Source organism: Zea mays, chromosome 8 (assembly GCF_902167145.1).
Source record: "Zea mays cultivar B73 chromosome 8, Zm-B73-REFERENCE-NAM-5.0, whole genome shotgun sequence".
In the NCBI taxonomy this organism is placed as follows: Eukaryota; Viridiplantae; Streptophyta; class Magnoliopsida; order Poales; family Poaceae; genus Zea; species Zea mays.
In genome coordinates this window covers 63,096,995-63,112,452 of record NC_050103.1, presented here as the reverse complement: position 1 = coordinate 63,112,452, position 15,458 = coordinate 63,096,995, and the positions used below count along the sequence as shown (strand labels likewise).

General features: G+C 42.7%; 1 protein-coding gene across 4 annotated transcripts; it reads left to right on the top strand.

Moving 5' to 3' along the window:
- The first annotated feature begins 5,791 nt into the window (after positions 1–5,791).
- LOC100272688 (uncharacterized) lies at positions 5,792–14,193 on the top strand. 4 transcript variants are annotated; one of them, XM_008656310.4, is made up of 3 exons: positions 5,792–6,026; positions 6,131–7,389; positions 13,699–14,193. In XM_008656310.4, exon 2 carries the CDS (start codon positions 6,256–6,258, stop codon positions 7,366–7,368), a length of 1,113 nt encoding a protein of 370 aa, XP_008654532.1. In that variant the 5' UTR covers positions 5,792–6,026; positions 6,131–6,255; the 3' UTR covers positions 7,369–7,389; positions 13,699–14,193. The 4 variants fall into 4 exon arrangements, with proteins under 4 accessions (XP_008654532.1, XP_008654533.1, XP_035817229.1 ...); XM_008656311.4 differs by having other exon boundaries at positions 5,809–6,026; positions 13,684–14,193; XM_035961336.1 differs by having other exon boundaries at positions 5,828–7,389; positions 13,684–14,193.
- Positions 14,194–15,458: the final 1,265 nt, after the last annotated feature.

Below are 15,458 nucleotides of genomic sequence, written 5' to 3'. Positions count from 1 at the left end.
AATATGTAGGCAACCACCCTGCAGTTTCTGTTGCTTCGGCAAGTCAACCTCAAGCTTCCTGGCAACAGCCTCCGCCTCCACCACCGCTGCAACAAGGCCAGCAGCCAGAAGGGAGCCAATATGCTCCACACCAAAGGGACTTCAGAGAACAGTCCGAAGCTCGCACAGTCAACAACACTGTGCCAGAGTCAAAGCACATCTATTGACAAATATCTTACCTTGATAGCAGTCTTTTTCATTCAGTTTTATTTTCTGTGTAATAAAGGACATTATTTAGATTTCATGTAATAGTTTCGTTGTTTGCCACAAGGAAAATATATTTTCTCCACAGGCTTAAGTTGTTGAATCTTAAAGATTTGCGTTAACAAGGAGGACCTTCGAATTATCAAAAATTCTTTGAAGCAACAAAAAGTCATTCTAAGGAACGCAGAGTAAGTTTGCCGAAGTCACAAAAAGCCGTTCCAAAGGGAGCGCAGTGTAAGTTTTTTGCTCCAAAGTCGTTCCAAAGGGAATGCAGAGCTTACAGCGAAAAGTCAACGCTGATACCGCCTAAGTAAAAGGCGAAGCACGAAAAGTCAACGCGAATACCGCTGAAAGTAAAAGGCGAAGAAGCTCCTAAGGGAGGCTTATAGCAAAAAGTCAACACTGATTCAAAAAGATTATGTGATTTATCGCAGGGATGTGTGTGTATCTTCGGAATAAACACCATTTTACATAACATAACATCATCGCATCATTTCGCATAGCATAAGCATCATACATCATGCTGCATATGGCACAAGAGGGGGACACAATATCGATCTTCAGAAGAATGTTTTGAAAAAGGGGAAAATCATGCTAAGACGCAAGGAGATACACTATTGATCTTCGAAAGTGTAGCTTCGGAAAATATCTTCACGAAGCTTGGATATTATTCATCAGAACACTACGGATATTGTTGTGACAAATAAAAATTCTTCTTCACGAAGCATGAAAAGAAGGGAAGGTGTTTTTTCGTCAAATACTCAAAAACGGTACGTATGTAAAATTTCATGCATCGTAAAGAATTGAACAATAAAAGCAGGTATATTATGTTCAGGGTTACAAGATGTTACACATGTTACATTTCAGCAGTTTTTACAATAGTACTTAATCTTCTCTCAGAACAACTTCCGCAGCCTCGTTCAGGAGCCGATTAACAACTTCATCCATGATAGCTTCAGCCATCTTTTTAATTTCGTCGTCTCCTTTCGGGTGCGGGTCCGGAGACGCTTTAGTAGGATCTGAAGGAGGACAGGGTACGGCTACATTGCTATTACAAATTGCGAATGAAGTTTAAAACAAAAAAAAAATTTACAACACAATAAAAACCATTAGTTAATACCTATTTGTCCTTCGGGCTCTGCGCTTTTTTCAGCAGCCTCAGCTACTTTTCTAGCATCATGAATGCCCTTTTCGCTTTTTTGGATAATTTCTCGGGCCATTTCTCGGCCACCATTATCCCAGACATCGGTGAAAAATTTTCCACCAACCATGCTAGCTTCGGCTGAAGGATCTCTTGCATCTTCGAAGGACAAGGTGTCTTCGGATTGTGCTAAAATCTTTACATGCTCACAGCCCTTTTTCTCCAAAATGGTGGCAATTCCCCTGGCACCCGAGAAAGCACATATGTCTCCGCGGCTATTTAAAATTTCCTCGAAGGCCTCAGCTTCGTGATTAATCCATTCGATGGGACCTTCGGGGTTGCCTCTTGTAAAGCTTTCTTCGCTCGAGAATGCGCCGACGCTGGTGAAGCTAGCTTTCAACTTCTTAACACACTCCATAGATTTGTTATAGCATCTTTTCTTGGATGAACGAAGCTCTTCAACAGTTCCCTCTAAATGATTTGCCCATTGGTCGCTAAGTTCTCGCTTCGTTTCTTCAAGTAGGCGTTCCTCTTTGGCTCTGGCCAGTTGTTTTCGAAGATCTTCAATTTCACGCTTCTGAGCCTCAGCTTGACCTTTAAAAGTAGCTTCGTCTTCTTTTATTCTATTTATCAATGAATGTAATATTTTATCTTTTTCGAGACCTTCGTTCCTCAGTTCAATTACTTCGGAACGAAGGTTGCTCAGGGCTATAGCGCATCCTTCGTCTTCGGCATCTTTTTGGGCCCTGAGGGCATTGCTAAGTATAAGGCCCTGCAAAGAAAAATGTGTGTGCGTCAATAGATTTAAGCAAACAAAAATTTTGGTTTCAACAAAAAATACAAAGATCTCATTTTTTGTACCTTTAAGCTATTGTATGTCAGGCTGTCGGCCAGTTCGTTTTTCGACAACACCGAGAGCCCGTCTTCTAGTGTTGGGAATCCGAAGCTCTTGCTCATCTCCCGACAGACAGAAATCTCCTTGTTGTCAGGGAGACAATACAAAAAGTCTTCTTCTCCACTGCCATTGAATATTAACGCCCCCTTCGGATACTTCAGTTTTTGGGCGTAAAGCTGGGCCTCTTGCTTATCTTTTTCTGATAATTTTTTCCCCGAAGCATGACGAACAATATAATCAAGGACTTTGGGGGATGCTTCGGGGGCAATAGCACTGATTTCTTCAACAAGAATTGGCTCCGTTATTTTTTCTTCCTCGGTTTCCAAGGATTTTACCTTCGTGGGCTCTGAGAGCCCAGCTTCAGCTTTAGTTTCTTGCTCTGGAGCCTTGGTATCAAAAATTTCAGTTTTCGCTTCGGCAGTGGCAACAGTCTTCTTCGGAGGTGTGCTTGAGGATTTAATTGTTTCCAGAACATCTAGCACATTGACCATTCTCTTTCTTTTCGGAGTCACCGCAGGCACCTTTTGATTTTTTATTGTCTCAACATTTGCTGAAGGACTTAAAACTTCTGATATTTTTGATTCCTCAGTTGGTCCTTTTACTTCTTCCATTTTTTCTGTCGATGGCGCTTCGGCCATCTCTTTGGTTTCTGGTAACAAAATCTTTGGTTCTTCCAATTCTATTCTTGTTGGCGCTTCGGCCATTTCTGCGACTTCTGGCAGCAAGGTTGGCTTGGTTGGCTTTGCAGCTTCGGTGGCCGAAGAGGTCTCTCCGGTGAACTCAGGCACCGAAGCTGGTTCAATATAGCGTGGCCGATGTGTGAGGACCTTTATCCTTTTTCTTTTCGGTGCTGGCTCACTAGGAGCAGCTGCAGCTTCTTCTTTTGCAGAGGTTGTGCTTTTTCTTTTCTGCCCTCGAATGGGATATCGATAGTCAGGGTAGACGAACCCGATTGCATCAAACACCCGGTTCAGTCTTTTCTTTTTTCAGCCTCCGAAGGCTGCTGACAGTGCAGTATCTTCGGCCTTCGAGTAAGCCCCAAGCAGTTCATCACTTAAATTTTCAATACTTTTTAGCCAGTCATCATCTGGCTCAACGAATTTATCTCCGAACTTGAAAGTATACTTCAGCCTGATAAGTCCACCTTCGTCAGCCTCCTTTATGGTTTCTTGCGGCATTTCCCATTTTTCCGCGAGCGGCCATACTCTGAAGGCAATATGCTCTTGTACCAAATCTCTTGTTCCAATAAAAGAACAAATAACACCGAAGGCTCTCTGGCATTCTTCGGCAGCTTCATTCATTTCAACCTTCGGCCTCCGCAGGCCGAAGCTTTGCTAAATAGGGCGCATAATTATACCTTTGATATCTTCCCGTACTGTCAGGTCATTCTTCACATAAAACCATTCTGTCATCCAGTCGCCGGGCCATCTCTTCCGAAAGGTTGGCACGGGACAGCTTGACCCAGACCGAGAAACGAAATTGTAGCAGCCAAAATTATTGTGATACTGTTCCTTACCCCAAGGTTTTGTCTCGTATGATAATTCGTGTATATTGCAGAAACTTTTCGCATCAGGCTCCAGACCTTGGCTTCTCACGGCCCACACGAAGATATTCAGCCTTATGATTGCTTCAGGGGTAAGTTGGTGAAGATATACTTCGAATATTTTCAGCACCTCTACGACAAAGTTGCTCAGGGGAAATCTAAGTCCAGCTTTCAAAAAGCTTCAGTACACTACGACTTCATTTTCTTCAGGGTTCGGACAAGTCTTTTCTCCTTCATCGGCTCTAACAACGGACAAGTCCCGGAAATACCTTCCTCTCATGTTGACAAGATGATTTTCTTTGATACTTGATTTGCCGAAAACCGCATGGCTTGGTCGCCAAGGGCGATCTTCGGAGTCTTCACCACCACTATCCACATCATAACTGTCGCTGTCATCAGTATCTTCAGACAAACCTTCTAAAATCTCTTTGGTGATTTTTTCTGTATTGGTCTTCGACATTGCTATAAGAAACCCCAGATTCTTCTCTTCATCGAGACTCAGCTTCATCTCAGCAGCAGCCTTCTTATCTTCAGACATCTTCGGAAACACTAAAAAACTGTTTTCAATGCCGAAGCTTCAAAACTTAAAAAGCTAAGCAAATCTTGGTGCGCAAGAGCTAAAAATTGAATGAGCGGGAGCAGATGGCAAGAGAGCGTGCCAAATGAGCTTGCGGTATGATCTTATTTATACGCCCAGTGCGTTGAAAATTGAAAGACCCCGCCTGTCAGTGAATGTTGCTATTCTAGCAAAGGGAAGATGTTTTTTCGGACCTTCGGCTTAAAGCCTTCGTTCATGTCGCAATCTAAATTTATTATTTTAAACAAATTAATATTGCGAGAGGCTACTGTTGGGGACCTTCGGCGTACGAAGGTCCTCAAAAACAGAATTTAACAGTATTTCTGGAGTATAATGTGTGAACAGGTATCTTCGGACTCGAGTCGGTATCACAGTAGGAGAAGCCCAAAATAATACGAAGGTTAATACAGCGCCGAAGATGTGAGCGGGAAAGCTTCGACGTGGTAGCAGAAAATGAAACCGACTTAAAGATGAAAAGGCTATTCAGACCTCGGTGGATTACTATAGAATTATTATCAAATGTAAAGAGCATGAATGTAATTTTGTATGGGCTGTGTCCCGTGCCTATAAATAGGTGAACAGTACCCCCTTACTGTTCACGCTGATTTGGCATTTGCTTTTGTGTCACACCTGTATTTTCATCCCCTTCCAAGCTGAAGGTACATTTGTAATTCAATGTCATTTCTGTTTCTTCATAATAATAATGCAAAAATAAGTTGATAATAATATATAATTGTCTATATTATTCTTCATACTCCTTATGATTCATTCTTCGTCATTGTATGCTGTGTTAATAAAGGTACGCCCTTCATAACCTTCGTCTGAAAATCATTATATCCTAAGGGAAATAATGTTTCGAAGGACGAAGGACTTTACCGATTAACATTTTCTGTGTTGCCTTGTTCTTAACTCATAGCATTTGAGAACAAGTCCCCAACAATCCACACATTGGTACTGAAGCTATATAGGCAAACACTCTCCACGTCCTATCAAAGCTCTAGAGATTAGAGGCAAGCGTGCCCTGCATCTTTTTCCATGCCATCCGCCTCTGACCCACGCGCCACCCTTACGTGGCAATCGGCGGAGCCAAGCCGGGGCACGTGCCTAGGCAGGCTGGAAAGTAGCTCCGCCACTGAATAGGCTCTTCCTAGAAAGAGAAAAGCTTCTCTAAAAATTAATAGGAGCCGAGAGTAAAAAGGAGCTTCAAACTGCCCATGTTTTTCTCTAGTCGGTGCTATATCGTAGGAAAAACCATATGATGAGCTATTCAACAAAACGTGATGTTCTTTCTAAAGCTTTTTCTTTAAATAAAGTGGAAGCTATTTTTTAAGGACAAGAGTACCAAAAGGAGCCTTAAATCGACTCAATCACAACTAACATAAATGGATTAATATCAAATCGAACCATCGGCGACCGTTTCGGAATGCTGCGTGTGGTTGTATTCCTCCGACCTTAACGCGTGGAAAAAGGGCAACAAATATGGAAGAGAAAACCCAACCAGCGAAAAGAAATCGGGTGTCGAGTCGTCGCACGGTGTTGCTCGCCATATCCCCTTCCCCCCTCCTCCCTGCGTCCCCCGGCTCCGGCGATCCGCCGCACCTGAACCCTTCTCCACGTCGCCTCGCCGGTAATCGACTACGTTCTCTTTCTTTAGGCAGTCGGTTCGTACCCCAAACTCGGATTCCTCTTTCTGATCCTCCTATACACGCCGCGTCGATTGTATCGTCTTAGGTTGGGTTGAGGTGAGCCGATCAGATCCGATCGGGGCCGGTCCTTGCGCCACTGCTGCGTGAGCTCATCTCGGTCGCCCGCCTGCTCGGCTCGATCGGCCGGGGACGGCGGCGGCCAGATCTGCAATGGAGGGCAACAAGGACGACGCGGCCAAGTGCCTGCGCATCGGCAAGGGCGCGCTCGACGCCGGCGACCGCGCGCGCGCCATCAAGTTCCTGTCCAAGGCAAAGCGCCTGGACCCCTCGCTGCCCATCGACGACCTCCTCACCTCCCTTCTCAACCCCGAAGGCGACTCCCAGGCTTCTTCGCCCCCGCCGTCTTCACCACCGCAAACTGCCGCAGCAGGGGCATCGGAGGCAGTTGAGGCTGATGGGCTGAGAGAGAGGAAGCACAAGGGCAAGAATAGGGAGGAGGAGGCGACTCCTGCTGCCAGGGAGTACACCGCAGAGCAACTCGAGGTCGTGCGCCAGGTCAAAAAGCACACCAGGGACTACTACCAGATCCTCGGCCTGGAAAAGGACTGCAGTGTCGAGGACGTGCGCAAGGCCTACCGGAAGCTCTCGCTCAAGGTGCACCCCGATAAGAACAAGGCCCCTGGCGCAGAGGACGCCTTCAAGGCCGTCTCCAAGGCCTTCCAGTGCCTGACAGATGCTGAGAGCCGCAAACGTTACGACCTTGTTGGCTCGGATGAGCCAGTAACACACCACAGGAGGGCCTCCACTGCCCGTGCATACAATGAGTTCTACGAGGATGACTTTGACCCAGATGAGGTATTCAGAAACTTCTTCTTTGGTGGTATGGCGCCTGCCACCACCAGGCAGTTTGGACAGTTTAGAACTTTCCATTTCAGGACTGGTGGGATGCATGCCCACGGCACACAAAGCACTGGTGGCTCACCTGTCAGGATGCTTATTCAGCTGTTGCCTGTCCTACTGCTGCTGTTGCTCAACTTTCTGCCATCCTCGGAGCCTGTCTACTCGCTCTCTCGTTCCTACCCTTATGAGCATAAGTTCCAAACCCCCCGTGGAGTTCCATACTATGTCAAGATGTCTAATTTTGAGGAGCAGTATCCACACCAAAGCACTGAGCGAGCAACAGTGGAGCGGCATGTTGAGAGGGATTATTATTCCATAATCACACAGAATTGTAGGGTCGAGCTGCAGCGTCGCCAATGGGGCTTGTCATACCAGACACCACATTGTGATATGCTTCAAAAGTTTGAGGCAACAGCACAGTAATAATTCATCCAATGGTGGAAGGTGAGATTCAACTTTCTCTGCACATGGTTTAGCAGTAATAATGTATTTATGTGCCGTGTCGAAGATTTTCTCTAGAGCTTGCAATCTCATGTGCTTTGTATGACAACTTGAATTGCTTTGTAATGCTATGTGCTTAACACTTGTTTTATTTTCTGTTTAATACTAATAACCCTGCCCTTACAGGTGAATAGCTGTATAGCATTGCAGGCAAGTCATGCTTTGCATTTGGCTTTGTTTGTGAATTAGAGGAAGTTCAAGCTGTCATTTTTATATCTGTTTCCTCTAGAGTGTTTCGTAACTAGAGAATGATGAAAAATTAGTTTGATCAATGATGCACATGCATGGCGTTTTCCTTTCCTGTCTTTCTCATGCTGCTGAGGGTTGTCTCAATAGTTTCTTTTAATGTAACTAGTTAGTGGAGATGCATGGCTGCATGCCTGACACACTAGATAAGTGATATATCCTTTCCTAGAGGCATGTTGAAGTGCAGCACACAAATGAAATATTGGAATTACCAGTTGGCTACATAAATAACACATTTGATCAAATATAAGTCCATCTAAGTTTGTCCCGAGTTAAACCTTTTTTAGATTTGCCTTGCAATATTTCTAAAATTTAATATATTACAAATGAAAGGAGTTAAATTTGCCATACTGAATCTAGTTTGTCAATCTTGTGTTGAAAAATCTAATATTCTAAATAAACATTTTTTTTATATTTGTGGTCAAAGTTGACATAGTTTGACTTAGGGTAAACTTAGATGGACTTATATGTATGATCAGAGGAAGTAATAGTAAGTTGCAATAGTTTGCTCTTACAGCTATCACCTTGTGTGGCATACAAAGAACCAAAAGTTATTCTGCAAGCTTCTAGTGATGTCATCTTTACTGAGCTGATATGCAAACATCTGATCTATATGTTTCATTATGTGCATTTAAGGTTGAATATATTGTTCTAAGTTGTGGGAGATATACAATTCCTGTGCCTGGGAATTGATTTCTCATTTTGATGAACCACTGCAGTTCTGCAGATACTAATATCTCTCTGTACAATAATACTGTTATGGCAAGTGGAGCCGTTAGGATAAGGAAAGAATAAGTTAGATTGATTTGGTTAGTTAGGATAAGAAAAGATTTGGTTAGTTGGGATAAGGAAAGAGATAAGTTAGATCGATTCAATTAGGATATTTCCGTAGAGGTCAAGTTAGTCTCTCTATATATGGAGAGAAGATGTATCAATCTAATCAAGTAAGAATCTAATCAAACAAGAATTATGAAGAAAACCCTCTTGCTTTGTCGTTGGTTGGCCCCCTTGTGCTCCCTCAACTCTAGCCGCTGCAATAACATTTGGTATCGGAGATCTTATGTTCCGACGCTATTGCTGCGATGGACGCCAATACTTCTTTTCCACCGGCATAGCGGGTCATGTCGCTGGCACCACAGGGGGTGCCACCATCCGTCCTTGACGACATAACAAAGGCCCTCTCCTAGGTCATCCAACAACTGACCTACCTCAAGGTGCATTAGATTGCTGTCCTCTCACGATTGGCCAACGTAGGGAGCCATCGGGTGTCCTCATTGGCGGGTGTATATCCTACGGCTTTCCCTACGAGATGACGGGGTATGGGACAACAACATTCCTATCCTTCACTTACGGTGGTAAGGACCCCTGAATTGGCTCAACTATCGCGAGTAGTTCCTCTTTAGGCAGCGTTCACTTGTTGGGGCACCTGTTTTGGCCCTCAGGGCACCTGTTCCACCCCGGGGGACTTCATGCGTCGACCCCTGGCGCCTCGACCCTCAGGGCATATGTTCTGGCCCTTGCGACATCTGTTTTGGCCCTCAAGGCATTTGGTCTTCGAGGCCCTTCGTGTGCCGATCACTGGTGCCCTGGCCCTCGGGGCACTTGTGTTGGCCTCTGGCGCCTCAGTCCTGGTGCATTTGTTCTGGTCCTCGAGCCACTTCTTGCGCTAGCTCTCAGGGCTGGGCCTCTCAGGGCATCTGTTTTGGCCCTTGCGGCACATCTATTCCAACTCCTTAGGTCACTCTTCTTCTGGCTCCGGAGGCAACTCTTTCGACCCCTAGGGCACCTTGGCATTAAAGACGTCCTGGTGTGGTGTGGACAAGCAACCATCTGGCTAGGAGAGGGCATGTGATTCCTTGTAGGCTGACCATTCTTAGGTATCGACACCCGCCAGATTATGCCATGGGATGCAGGTGGTTGTACACATGTCACTCCGTCGCCATGGGAACATCGGTATCTGCAGCCATGACCACCAGCACAGTCTAGGACGAGCTGTCTTGAAGGAGTGGAGCGTTATGGCAAGTGGAGTTGTTAGGATAATGAAAGAATAAGTTAGATTGATTCGGTTAGTTAGGATAAGGTAGTAATTGGTTACTTGGGATAAAAAAGAGATAAATTCGATTGTTTTGGTCAGAATATTTCCTTTGGGTTAATTTGGGAGTCCAAATACCGGAGGGATTGGAGGGGCTAAAATCCCCTCCTTATTCAAAATTGAATAAGGAGGGGATTTTAGCCCCTTCATTCCCCTCCGGTTTTATGGCTCCCAAACTAGCCTTTAGGGACAAATAAGCCTCTCTGTATAAGGAGAGAACACATATCAATATAATCAATCAAGAATTAAAGAATTAAAAAAAAGAAAACCCTTCTCTTTTGCTCGACTGTTGGCAAGGCCCGCGGTCGCCCCCTCCCCCGCGCTCTCTCAACCCTAGCCACCGCCCTAACAAATACTCCATCATTTCTGTGTCTGGGAATTAATAGCATAATCATGGGGAGCTTATGACGTGTTACGCTGTTACCACCTCATTGGAATTATATTTACATGCTGGATGTTATTTAAACCCTTTGTTCTGGTTGTTTATCTTCTATTCTTGCAACTTCGATAGAGGATTGTTTTCCACTTATCTGACTTTAAAAGTCTTACCATGCACCAACATGTCACTAACACCTGGGATTTGCTGAAGCATCATAAGATGTTCAAGGCATATTGCAGCCTTGTTTGCTTAGATAAATTCTTCTCCAATTTTCCAAACAACTCTCTTCCCTTCAACTGTTATTGGATGGCATGTCACTGGCAATCTTACAAATTTGGCCTATAAACTAGTCAGTTTTTGGATAGTTAAGAAGACCGAATAAAGAACTTCAATGGTACTAATGTTATGAGGGTCCATGTATTATATGGTAGCGAGTTGAGACACATGCCGATCGTTTGATTAGTTGATATATAGTCTAATAAATATGTAACAAGGCACTGCATTTCTGCCAGTTTTATTGTTTCACAAGCTTTCAAATTTCAAAGCTGAAGGATTTTAGTATGTTGTTGGAGATTGATATCATGATTCAATTATTTGCCTGCTTGTACAAGCCTCTGTCTTAAATTAAATTAGCCTTATAGCTTAGCCCAAATCCAAAGAAAAATCATTGCTGTACCTAAATGACCAAACCGAGGAGCTATATGTTTCTTTTACAAAGAATGTAACATCTCAATTTATGTTGAAAACAATAAATAATGTAATTCTATTGTATTTCGTTAAGAGATTAATAGACTGTTTTGCAATGCTAGACATCTAGCAATCATCATCCGCCCATTCGCCCTTTCTTCCTCTTGTTCCAATAAAAACTGCCTCAAATTAATTGTACCTGAGATGAGCACTACTGCTAATAGGACTGGGCAATCAGGTATACTCAAAATTTCGAGTTGGGTAATTCGGTATTTAAAAACTCGATTTGCGGCTATAAGACAGTTCTTAGGCATTATATTACGAATAAGAAGACCTCACGTAGGTCGAGAAAACCCCTGAACCTCTGTGGTATCCATACACAGTGGCACCATAGCCCATGTGACCGGGTCTTAGACCTGTGCTTTGGCGTGAGACAAACAAGGTAATTTTTGTAACCACAACCTGAAATTCGCTTCCATAGGGAGTCGAACTTAGGACCTGAGGAGTGCTACTCAGACCACTTAACCACCTTAGCTAGAGACCCTTTCGCTAATTCGGGTATTTAGAAATGCAGTTTCTCAAAACTACTACCAGAGAATTACCCGAACTTATAGATCCTGAAATTTTGGGTACCCATAATATCGGGTTTAGGTCTGGGTTATCCCAAAATACCCAGCTGTCGGCGGTGTGTCTCACCCCTTCCAGTCCTGCTGGCGGATACTATTACCGTGCTGTCGAGAGCTGAATCACCAACTCTTGTTGCTGGAGGTGACAGCTGCCTTGGAGCCTATGCTGAAGCTGGAACTGGGGAAGGCGGGAGCAGGATCTGGTTGTTGCCATGATTCTTGTGGAATGCTGGAGCCAAGCGCTGTAATATCGAAGTAGAAGGCAGCTGGATCTGGACGGGAAACACCAACAGCGGTAGCCATCAAGGAGAGCGACTGCACGGCGGCGGCCTGGTAGTTTGCCCGTGGTGGTAGGTTACTCGTGAAGGAGAAGGTGCATGTTGCACTGTGGTCTGCAGCTCAGGAGGTTGGCACTTGTCAGTTGTCACCCATGGTAGATTTTTTTTGCTTATTAGTTCTCACGATATATGTATGGGCCTTGTGTTTGCATGTCCTAGATTTCTGATTGGGCTGCTGGTGGTTGCAGGCTTTAAGTTATTTTGCATAATATTAGTATTTTGGATTAGTACCTGAATTTCTTGAAATAAAATCGGCTATTTGGACTATCTACCCGAAATTTTGTTCGGGTATATCTTTTTTTTGTCCAGTCCTAACTGTTAATTCTTGCATGCTAGGTTGTCAGTGAATATATTTGTAAAATGGAAGGGTTTTTGTGGTGTTGGAAATAATACCTACGTGTCTAGATACATGCTAGTGTCTACGTTCGTGGCGTTAAGCTAGATTTCAGCATGAAGTAATAGGAGTAATAAGCTGATTATTTGGGTAATGTTTTGCATTGATTAAGAAGCTATCACACTATCACAGCCTGGCTGTCAGCACTGTTTAAAGCTATGAGGGGAAAAAATCAGAAAAGTAAGTAATTCCAGCCATCAAACCACACTGTGTTCGTGTGTGTGTACCATGGTGCGTTTGGTTGTGGGACAGCCAGGACAGGGACGTCCCCTGACGTTCTTTCTCGTCTATCCAATTTTGAGGGATAACTGGGACAACACTGGGATAGTTTTGTCCCAACCCTTGACCCTGAACCAAACAACCTTATTTGAGGGCCGTCTCATCATGTCATTGCAACCAAACGCACCTAGTGTTTGGTTGGTGATAACTTTGTGACTTCCAGTTGGTGTTAGTTGTGCAGATTTTTGTGTGTAATGAATTTTCTGCAATGCAGTTTGGTCATGACATGAATATTATGTTTGCCATTTGTGTTCAACTTTTTTACTCCTTGAAACTGCATAGTATGGATTATCAAAGAAACGATCATGCAAAAATCAATGTGTAGATGAGGATAGTGTATTGAGTTCTTCGCTAGGTGCATGCACACAAGTTTAGTGGATTGCAAGCGATATTTAATTTCAAAGCACAGTATATTCTTTATCCATTGCTGTCATGGATTCTCGTGCATTCAGTTGCTCTCTAGATAATATTTCTTCATTTAGGCCTTGTTCGGTTGCAGATTAAGGCCATGTTCCAATCTCGCGAGATAAACTTTAGCAGCTTTTTTTAGCTACTTTTAGCCATTTGTAATATAAACAGGAGAGCTAATGGGGGTAATTGAAGCTAAACTTTAGCATTTCAATTCATATAGCTAAAGTTTAGCAGGAAGCTAAAGTTTATCCCGTGACATTGAAACGGGGCCTAAGTGGGTGTTTAAATACACTAGAGCTAATAGTTAGTTGACTAAATATTTCTAATTGAATTAGCTAGCTAACAAATAGCTAGCTAACTAGTAGCTAATTTACTAAAAGTAGCTAATAGCTAAACTATTAGCTAGACTGTTTGGATGTCTCGGCTAATTCTAGTAGCTAACTATTAGTTTTAGTGTATTCAAACACCCCCTAAATCCCCTTCTATTCAATTTTGAACTTCAATCCACCCATAACCGAAGAAGCCTTTTGGTCTGTGTAGGCTTTGAATATTTGATCATTGATGTAGAGAGTTTGTGTACCATAATATTGAGTAATTCTTTATATTGCAGTCATTTTCTGTAACTCATGTTCCTTAGTTTTTGTTTTCTTGTTTCATTCTTGTTTTAACTACTCTACATCACTATAAAATGTAATGTATTTTTTGGGAGTATCCAGTTTTTAGCTTTTTTCCTTAGTTTGTAATAACTGTTCCCTTTTTGATATAATTTTGGTTGTGATGAATAGTTCATTGACTCGTAGGTTGACAGGGAGAAGAGAATGCTGGCCTCATGAAAAGGTGCTGCCTTAGCTGCCAGCCTCATGAAAAGGTGCAATAAGTAACTTGGATGATTATACACCACTGCCCAGATGATCTCTTAGTAGTGTTAAGGGGCGCATCACGACATCACGTAGCTACTTCAAAAGGAGGAGGATATGTAAGCTTCATAGGAGATGATCGCATGCAAACCAGTGTATGTATATGGAGTATATCGATCTAATGCTTTAGGGCTCGTTCGTTGGCGGTTCCAGCTAAATTTTGTATTAACATTGATTAGCTAGAACAGTTTCTAGCCTCAGCCCAAGCTAAATTTGAAGTGAAGACTTTAGGTAAAACAGAAATGCAACTATAACACAACTGGGTTAATTTTACATTCGCTCGGATGCTGAGATGTCCAATTTTCAATAGTGATGTAAGTAAAGAGCACCGATAATCTTTTTCCATAAAAATTCTCTAGAAATGTGTCATCTTAGTGATCTTTTCGCTTTTGTTGGTGTGGAGCATATGACGCTTGGCCTGCCCGGGATCTTTCTAATTAATTTGGCCTCTTGGTGCGGTGGCCTGTCACAATAACACGAGATTGCAGTATATCATCGGGCATTAGGAAATGTCCCACTATCGGCACTATACATGATGCATTGTTGAGATTTATCTATGGGATCATCAGCTGCTTTATCTCTGATCTCGTTCAGTACTCGAGTTCTGATTGTTTTTGCTTTTGCAAATTCTGGGTATTTCAGTCGGATGACGAGGGTCTCTAGTTTCATCGGTTATTTCTATTCCATATGGATTGAATGTGATTGAAAAAAATTATGAAATATTTTGACTTGTAAAATTTAAACCTACGCAATACTACCTAATCCACATGTATTGATTACAAAATGAACAAGCCCATATATGATTAAAGGTGTAGATTAATAAGCCGCCGCATATGGTAACATTAAATGGATCCCTAAAGTTATGATTTTTTCGATTCAATTATTTAGTTGTCCTCACTTTCTGGAGAAGAATCACCGCACAGAGTGATGGTATTGGAGGATGCTACAATATATTCCCTCCGTTTTAAAATATAAGTCATTCTAATATCCAATATTTTTAGAGAGTAAAAGTTTTTTCAAATTTGATTAAATGTATACAATAAAGTAATAACATTTAAGATATCAAATATATACCATTAGATTCTTCATTAAATATATTTTTATACTATATCTATTCTGTATCATAAATCTTTATGATTCTCGTTATATTTTTGATTAAATTTTAAAAGCTTTGACTATTTGAGAATTTTGGAATGACTTATATTTTGAGACCGAGGAAATACACTCTTTATGCTGGGAAGTAGTTGCTTTTGCTTCTGCACATGTCTATAGTTGTATCTCTTCTTTCGTACCTTCCACAAGCACATCACCGCATGTCCTTAGAATACCGAAAGAAAGGATTCAAAAGAAACAGCGAAGAGCTGCATTATCGAACAACTAGCCAAAGTTCGTCGACACGAGGCAGCTCATCACGGGGCAAAAACAAACTGCTTTTGTGACCATCATCCCAGAACGGTCTATGTAGAGTAGAGATGGACCTCCATGATCTTTGAACTTTGTGCGCCGTATCAGAATCACAAAATATCTTCCGTCATCTCATGGTTAAAAGAACGGCGGCGACAAATGTTTGAGTAGGAAAAAATCTGCACTTTGTACGTGCTCTTTCTTTCTTCTTGTTTTTTTTTTCAAAAAAAAACGAGAGC